Source organism: Theropithecus gelada, chromosome 19 (assembly GCF_003255815.1).
Source record: "Theropithecus gelada isolate Dixy chromosome 19, Tgel_1.0, whole genome shotgun sequence".
Classification (NCBI taxonomy): domain Eukaryota; kingdom Metazoa; phylum Chordata; class Mammalia; order Primates; family Cercopithecidae; genus Theropithecus; species Theropithecus gelada.
In genome coordinates, this window is record NC_037687.1 from 50,429,248 (window position 1) to 50,437,822 (window position 8,575).

An 8,575-nucleotide genomic window follows, 5' to 3' on the forward strand; every position below is an offset into this window, starting at 1 on the left:
CGAGGTCAGGAGATCGAGACCATCCTGGCTAACACAGTGAAACCCCGTGTCTACTAAAAAATACAAAAAAAATAGCCGGGCGAGGTGGCGGGCGCCTGTAGTCCCAGCTATAGGGAGGCTGAGGCAGGAGAATGGCGTAAACCTGGGAGGCGGAGCTTACAGTGAGCTGAGATCCGGCCACTGCACTCCAGCCTGGGCGACAGTGCGAGACTCCCTCTCAAAAAAAAAAAAAAAAAAAAAAAGAAAGCAAGCCTTCTCCTCTGGGTGCCTTCCTAACAGTGGCTTAGGGCTCAGTCCTTACTGTCCCCACCCCAAAGCCAAAGGGAGGGGAGTTGCGATTTATGGTAAAGTGCAGAGCTGGTGCCNAAAAAAAAAAAAAAAAAAAAAAGAAAGCAAGCCTTCTCCTCTGGGTGCCTTCCTAACAGTGGCTTAGGGCTCAGTCCTTACTGTCCCCACCCCAAAGCCAAAGGGAGGGGAGTTGCGATTTATGGTAAAGTGCAGAGCTGGTGCCTAGGGCCATCCTGCATTTAGCCAAAGAGAGCGTAAGTTACACAGCCAGGCCCCTCCACGCCCTTGGACAAAGTCTGTTCAGTACAGCACACAGAATAGAAACCAACACAACCCAAGTTTTAACCGCCTCCCGCTCTCCAGCAGGTGCCAGTGCCCCCACCTAGGGATAGCTTATTTCCACCATCGGTGCTGGCAGAGTGCTGGCCCCTTGACACCATCGGAGCACAGCCCTCAGTGTCCAGTCTCCAAACCCAAAAGAGGTCGCCTCCCCACACTACAGCCTCCAGTGTACCCTGAGGTCGCTGGCAGGGCAGCCCCCTCCCCCGTTCATAAATGCACATCATAAATGCTTCCAGAGGCCAGGAGTAAAGACAAGAGAAACGGCGGGAAGAAGTCCCTAGGGGAGGGCGCTCCCGATCTAACTAGGAAGAAGTATCCATATACAAATGAGCCAAGGGGGCGGGTCCTGGGTCCGGAGTTCCTCTGGTCGTCCCCGCGCAGCCCTAGCCCTACGCCATCACCGCGCGTGCGCCCCCTCTCCGCGCGCCCTTACCCGAGCCGTGCCTCTGGCGCAGCAGGACCGCCTGTCCCGATGGCGGCGACGCTGACGAAGCAGCAGCAGCTGCCGCGACGGTGGTGGTGGCCGTGTGGGCCGCGGAGGCTGCCGCGGCCTCGGGGACTGCGGGATCGATGGCGGCTGGAGGGCTCCCGGGCGGCGGGCTCTTGTCGCCGCGGACGGGCTCGGAGGTGGTGCGGCCCGCGGGGCCCGCGTTGTTGGCGTTGGCGGCGCTGGCGGGGCCGTGGCGACGCGGGCCGCTGCTCTGGATGTGGGACACAGCCTCGGCGGCCTGCATGTTGGGCGGCGCGAAGCGCGAGAGCACGCGCAGCAGCGCCTGGGCCTTGTGCTCCTGCGTATCGTCGTCGCTGTAGTCCGACACGCGGCATTCGTACACGCCCTCGTCTTGCAGTCGCACGGCCGACAACCGAAGCCGGTGTGAGATGTCATTGCCCTGGACGCGCACGGTCTGCAAGAGAGCAGGGTTAGAGGCCGGGCTGGGCAGCTCCCAAACCTGCTCTTCTGGCCGCCCTGGCCGTCGCGCCCCCTTGTGCGCGCACCCCAACACTTTCCGGATCCCGGTTTGCCCACCATCACGATCTGGCTTCCCTTTCACCCGCGTCTACCCCGTGGCATAGGGCTTCCAACTCTGCGTGGACGCCGGGCAGCCAGCTCTTTGGACTGTGTCCCCACTCCCCCATCATGTTAACCAAACGCCCACCTTGCCTCTGCCCCGCCCACACAAACCAACCCTGCTTGTCTTCCCGTAGCTGGCCCTTCAGAAGGGCAGAGCCCACCTCTCCTTCCTCCCTCCTGCACCTTCAGGAAACTCCAGGCTGGACTCCCAGTTCTGGAGTGCGCAGAAACCCCAGGCTGGACTGCCCCACGTCTTTCCCGCCGCGACGCGCGCCAACCCACAGTCTCGCCCCAGCCGGCCCTCCACACCTCCCGGCGCCAGGAAGGCCTGCCTGAATCGCGTCCTAAGGAAAGCCACCCTGTCACCGGACCCCGCCCTTCACAGCGAACACTCCTCTCCCAAGGAGGCAAGCAACGCTGTGGCTGCTGCCCGGCTCCCTGGCCACCTGCTACCAACCCGCCTTTCCGCGGGATCTCCAGAAGCGCCCCAGCGAAGTGCTCCTCCCCTGCACCCCGGTGGGGACTTCGGGAAGGAACTGCTCTATGACTCTCACCAAACACCCAGGGAGCCCTCACCTCTGAACCGAGCCCATGAGAAGGCTTCGTCATCTCCAGGCCCTTCTACGCTCCAGCTGGGAAGCTTGGGCGCATCTCCTCCCAGAGTTACCAAGCCCATGACCCGGGCCCCTCGCAGCCTGGCACGACCACCCCCTACCTTGTCCCCCGCAAGCCTGCAACACCCCGCACCCAAACCCGCAATCTAGGCGGAAGATAAAGGGTTGCAGCGGAGGGCGCAGAGCGGATGCTCAGGGCGGGGCGGAGGGGGCGGGAAGCTGGCGCCACGGTCGCGGAGAGGGCGAGCAGCCGCGCGCTCCCGGTGCTGGGAGGAATGCCCGCAGAGCGGAGGCCAGCAGGCGCGAGAGGGCCTAAGCGCGCGGTCCTGACCAAGGGGAGTTTTACAGGTGAGCGCCAAGCCGAATTAGGGGACTCAAGCCTTGGACCCTTGATTTACACAAAAGAGAACCCGACCCTGCAACCGGCGACAGATGGCGCCCGGACAAGCCAAGCAGCCACCAATGCAAGGCTGCGATCGCGGCCCTACTTGCGCGGCCCCACATGCGCGGCCGCCGCGGCTTGCTAAGGGGAGGGAGCTGCGGGACGCGAGGCGGCCAGAAGGGGTCTCCCGCGGCCCGCGCTGGGCTCCACACTTACGCTGATTTTAGTTGCATCCTTATTTGTTACCTAAAATGCAAAGAGGGAGAGAGAGAGAGACGTGAGGCTCGCGGCCTTCTGGCTGGGGGAACTTGGGTCCGCCTTTAGGCAAGGGCACCCTCCTCCGGCAGGCTAGGACCGAAACCACCCGGGCGGTGGGGGTCCGGCTTTCCAGGAGTTTCCCAGGAGGAAGCGGGCTTTGGAGCTAGCATGGTGCCTGACCAACGGGTGGCTGCCCTGGTGTACACCTGCTGGCTGAACTGGGGAGACTGGATGGACACCAGGGTGGGATGGAAAGCCCCTCTTCTTCCCTCTGGGCATCCTTAGGCCCTGCCCCGTGGCTCAAAATCCTCCCCCAGCTCATTGGGAGTCGTGAATAACTGGAGGGAGGGGCCTGTGTCTGTATGGTACCCAGCGGGAGGCTCAGTGGCAGTAACTCTGGGTGGGACCCTGGGATAATGTAGGTGTATGTGTGCACGCGTGCACACTAGAGTGTGTAAGAGAGTGTGGGTTTTGAGGCAGACAGGCAGCTTGGGCCTGTTTTCGGCTACAGGGAAGTCGCCCCTCGGTTCCCCTGAGGGCTGGAGGTCCTGCCGGCTTCCTGGTACTCGGTTTTCTGCTGGTCTCAGGAACGCAGCCGCGGGGAGCCCTGGGGTCCTCAAAGTGGCAGAGGGCGGGGAGAGCCTGATGGGACCAAGGGGGCTTCCTTCACCACCCACCAGCCATCAGAGGGCTGCAGTCAGCAAGCACGAGCAAGCGACCTGGCTGAGGTGTGGCTTTTTAGGGGCTGGGCGTGAATGGAGTTCCGGGAGGTGGCGGGAACAGCGATGCTGTCAAAATAGTTGACAGGTTTGGGGGTAACCACTGCTGACTTTGAAGATGGTTTGGGATGCGAAGGTGGAAGATGGGCTGCGCCACAGGGCGGCGCCCTGCGCTAGCGAAGCCGGCTGCTTCCCTCCCCGGGTTAGCCCTCGCCGCCCCGGGCGCGAGCCGGGCGCGCGCCGGTACCGCGTGGGCGGCGGGTTACCTTGCTCCGGGCGCCCGGCACGCTGAGCGCCAGCTCGTGCAGCAGCTCCCGGGGTGGCTCCTTGAGGTACCACCACTGAATCTCCAGCGAATACGAGGTGGCTCCGCTGGCCCGGAATGCGCAGGGCATTTCGATGTCGTCTCCCTCCCGTACTGTCACATCTTTGGGGACTTCTGTGAATGTAGCTGGGGGTGGGGAGAGAGAGAGGCGTGACCAGCTGTAGGGCGGGGGCCTGGGGCAACCCAAAGCGAGGCGGTCGGTCTCCGGCTCGCTGGCCTTGTGCCCCCCACCCCGCAGCTGCTCCGTGGCACACGGCCGGAGAGGCTAGCAAAGTTCAGGGAAGAGGCTGCAGGGCCGCGGCAGGGACCGGTCACCGGCTGCCTGCTGCTTCCCTCCGGATGGGGCGGGGCGGCAGGGGCGGCTCGTGCTTCTCCCCCGCGCCTGGCCGCACCGCCAGAGCCTGACTGGGGCGCGCCAACTCCCGCACCCCGCAAGCCTCCTTTCCGCAGCCGGGGACCCGGCGGGACTAGGAACGACTCGGGCGCGGCGCTGCTGCTGCGGCGACCCTTCGCTGCTCGCCTCCCCCTACCCCTCCGGGCCCGAGCTGCACAGCGGGATTGCTGGAGACCGCGAAGCTTCCCCGTTCGTTCTCTTTCTCCTTCTTCTCGGTGGCGGCCCCAGCAAAGACCCCCCCGAGCCCACCGCGGCAGCAAAGTTCCCGCGCTCACCGTCGGCCACGAAGAGCAGCAGGGCATGCAGCAGCAGAGGCGGCAGGTATCCGAGGGCACCGAGCCGGTTCCGCTGTTCCATCTCCCGCGGGGGACGCGGTGGCGGCGGGGGCCCGGGAGCGTAGAGGCGGCGGCCGCGTGGGCTCGGATCGGCTCCGGCTCGGGCTAGGACGCCTCCGAGCCTGCCATGGCCCCGCGCGGCGCCCCCTCCCCTGGCCGCCGGCGGCCGCCAATCAGCCCCGCTCCCTCGCCGGCTTGCCCGGCGCGGCTCCGGCGGGGGGCGCTGCGCGGGGTGTGCGGGAGACGCGGTCCCACCGGGAGGCTGCTGGTGATCGGTCAGTGCCTCTCTCTGTCCGGTCGTCCACAGGACGGTGGGGATCCGCGGTTCAGTCTCTGCCCCGCGGGCCGGGCAGGGGCTGGGCCGCGCCGGGACCCATCCCTGGCCGAGGGAGTGCGCGCCACGGAACCGCGAGCTTCTGCCTCCCTGTCTCCTTCTGGTTCTGCTCCCGACTGCCACCTCCTTCGACTCCCGCCGCCGCCCCCGCCGGTTCCTCCGCGGCTCTTTCCGCAGGGCGAGTGGGCGCTCAGCCGCGGCGCGCAGACCTGGCGTCCGACCCAGCGCAGCGCGGGGAGAGCGGGTCCGGCGTGGCGGACCCGGAGCCGGAGAGAGGCGGGGAGAGGGGGAGGGGAGGGGAAGGGAGGGGGCGGTCAGTGGCTAGGCGCCAAGCCTCCTCCGCCGCTGCATCGCCCCCACCCTCCCCTCTCCTGCCACAGCCCGCCCCGCCCCCGCCCCAGAGCGTGCCCCCTCTCTCCTTGGGGGTCGCTCGGAGGGACCACCGTCTTTCTGGTTGAAGTACAGCCCCACCCCGCACCCGCTTGGGTTGGGAGTCCTCCCACCTAAACTCTCCCTGGCTTCTTCCCAGTCTCCACCGCTCGAGACGGCCGCTCATCCCTGCTCCCCGTGTGTCCCGCGGTTCTCTCCGCAGCTCCCAGCCCTCAACTCCTTACCCCAGTTTGGGCAACCAGCTGCCCCGCTGTTTGGCCCAGGCCTGGGCCATGGCGGGTGGGTGGGCGCCCGGGGCCGCGAGTAGGGCGGAACGCTGTGCCCAGCCTGAGACTAGGCTGGGTGGCGGCGGCAGCGCCGGGAGTCTGCAGTGCGCGAGGGAGAAGTGAGCGCACAGCTCCCAGCGAGCAGGTGCCTGTGGCGCGGAGAGCGCATCCGCGAGCTAGCCGGCAGCGGCCGTGAGTTACGGCAGGGGCGGCGGGGGTGGGGTGGGGAGAGCCGGGCACGACTCAGGGCCCGGGAGGTTTCCGGGCGGGGGCGGGGTTCCTGCCCCTGGATCGCGGTTGCCTGCGTCTCCACCCGCTCTTCGCCGGTCGTGGCCCCTTCTTTACCCGGTGCAAAGCGAGATACCGAGGCGCCAGGAGACCGGAACCCATTCCCCGCCTGCTCTGGCGCACCCGGCATCCCGGTACCTCCCCCAGCCTTCACCCGGAGCCTGCCCCCTCCCCACCCATCTGAGGGAACGTGGTCTGGTCCCCGAAGGGAAACGCGGGGTGGATATGTGGTTCGGACGCAGCGCGTAGTCATAGTCATAGAGGCGAGTCCTAAGGCTTGCCTCGGGTCTCTCCTCTCTCCTTCCCTCGGGAGTCCCCAGCTAGTGCATTTCGGCACCTCTGCCCCTACCCCGGCCCCTATGCCTTAGCTCTGACTTCAGGCTGGGGTGGGGCAGTCCGGTGGATTCATGTGCCTGATTCCCCGGCTACCAGCCTCCCGGAGGCACCGCCAGAGGATTCCCCGGGAGCCAAGGAGAAGGAAACCCAGAGGGAAAACACTTTCCAGCAGCTACACTGGTGCAGGCGGCCAGCACAGCAGAGCTCAGAGGGGAGGAGCTGCTGGCCCCCTCCAAGGCTGTCCTCGCTAGCGGGTGCCCCGGGGCCAGCCCTTCATGCCTCCAGTGCCTGCCTTTCAGTTTCCTGTCTATGGCCCAGGAGTCACTCCCACCCGCTGGCTCACTGTGGCTCATCTATCAAGCCCTTGTTTTCTAAGGTCTTCTGCTGGGGGCAGAGGGAAAAAGGGGGTACTGTAGGACTTCCCTCCTTTCCCTCAAGTTCCTCTCTAGGGGCTCCACAGAGTCAGTTGCCAGCTCCTTCTGTCATGGCAGGAGCTTTTCCTAGGAAATCCCATGTGCCCTTAGAAACCACTTTGGACCCCCAAATGTAAGACCCTGCCAGGCCCCATTGCTGTCCTCAGCTTCTGAAGGGAGAGGGCAGACTTGCACCGCGCTATGCAGATTCAGGACCATGGTGGGGTTCCAGGAAAGCAGGCTCACTTGGGGACTGATTCCAAGCAGGGTTCTGAAGGAAGAGCTAACCCACTGGCAGTGGCCCACCTGGAGAGGCAGCAGTCTCCTTTCCTGATGCCAGATCCAAGCAGAGGCTAATGCTAGAGATCAGCGATGCCCGTGGGAGAATCCCTGTAGCTAGAGGGAATTATCTGGAAGTAATTTATCCCTGTATCACCATGTGGGGTTGGGTGTTTCTTGCCCACTGCATGAGTTGGTATTGCTCTAAGAGCGACAGATACATGTTTTCACATGCTTTCCATGTACTAGACACTTTCCAGGCATCAGTTCTCAACATGACAAAGAGATCCTTCTCACAGAGAAATCAGATCTCTCTTCCACTGCTGAAACCCCGCAGTGGCTCCCATTTCACTTGGCATAAACACCAGTGGCCTTGCAGTGGCTACCAAGGTCAAACCATCTGTCTTTCTGCTTCCTGCTCACCCCCTTCCTTCATCTCCTCATCTTTTCTGTCTTCTCCGTAGCTCACACTCCCCTAGCCACACTGTTCTCCTTCCTACAATGCGGCACGCTGGGCATGCTTCTACCCCAGGGCCCTTGCACCAGCCGTGCCATCTGGCTGACATGCTTCTCCCACAGATACCTGCTTGGCTAACTCCATTGTGCTCTGGTTTTTGTCAAGCAGTCACCTTCTCCATGAAGCCCGCCTGGACCACCATGTTTTACACTGCAGTCTACACCGCCTCTCCTCCCACCACCCAGCACTCCCAGGCCCTCACTCTACTTCCTTTATTTTTTCCATTTCACCAGCCATCTTCCAACACATGGGACCACATCCTTATTTATTGAGTTCCTTGTTGAAGGTCTCTAAGACTCTGCCAGCCTTGTTCACTGATGTATCTCTAGCACCTAGAACAGGGTCTGGCACAGAGTAGGAGCTCAGTAAATGCTTATGGAATGAATGAATGAGCTCATTTTATCTCAATCACAACTCCAGGGGTAGACATTGTGATTTCACCCCATTTTATGGATGAAGCTCAGAAGTTTACGGACCTTGCCCAAGGTCACATAGTTAGTAAGTGGCTGAGTGACGCATCAACCCAAAGTCTGTCTTACTCTGGGGTCCTAGATATGAACCAAAACACTAAGCTCTTCCCTGCTCCAGGTCAGACTGTGTCCTGATGCCTTGAGTAGGTGTGAAGAGCAAGGCCCTGCCCTTGACTGATGTGAGCAAGGAGCAGCCTGAGCTACACTTGTAGTCTCTTTCCTATCTGTTCAGTTTCGTCTATTTGTTTTCTGCCTTGCCTTGTACACTGTGATGACAGCAGCTGACCCACCTTCGCTGTTTCCCCCCCCCCACAAGGTATTGTTCTGTTGTCCAGACTGCAGTGCAGTGGCACGATCTTAGCTCACTGAACCTCAGCATCCTGAGCTCAAGCACCTCAGTCTCCAGAGTAATCATGCTGACATGAGGAGGATTAGCCCACCATGCCTTGCTAATTTATGTATTTTTTTTGTAAAGATGGGATGTTGCTATGTTGCCCGGACTGGTCTTGAACCCCTGGGCTCAAGCGATCCTTCTGCCTCAGCCTTCCAAGTA

The 8,575-nt window shown here is 62.8% G+C and overlaps 1 protein-coding gene across 1 annotated transcript in view; it reads right to left on the bottom strand.

The window, feature by feature from the left end:
• VSTM2B (V-set and transmembrane domain containing 2B) overlaps nucleotides 1-4,751 on the bottom strand; it is a 38,591-nt gene extending 33,840 nt beyond the window's left edge. Inside the window, exons 1-4 of the mRNA XM_025368584.1 lie at nucleotides 4,670-4,751; nucleotides 3,942-4,126; nucleotides 2,915-2,944; nucleotides 1,064-1,535 (exon numbers count right to left, since the gene is read on the bottom strand). Of these exons, the coding sequence (XP_025224369.1) occupies nucleotides 1,064-1,535; nucleotides 2,915-2,944; nucleotides 3,942-4,126; nucleotides 4,670-4,751 (769 nt within the window). The remainder of the gene's footprint in view (nucleotides 1-1,063; nucleotides 1,536-2,914; nucleotides 2,945-3,941; nucleotides 4,127-4,669) is intronic.
• Between the last annotated feature and the right edge of the window lie 3,824 nt (nucleotides 4,752-8,575).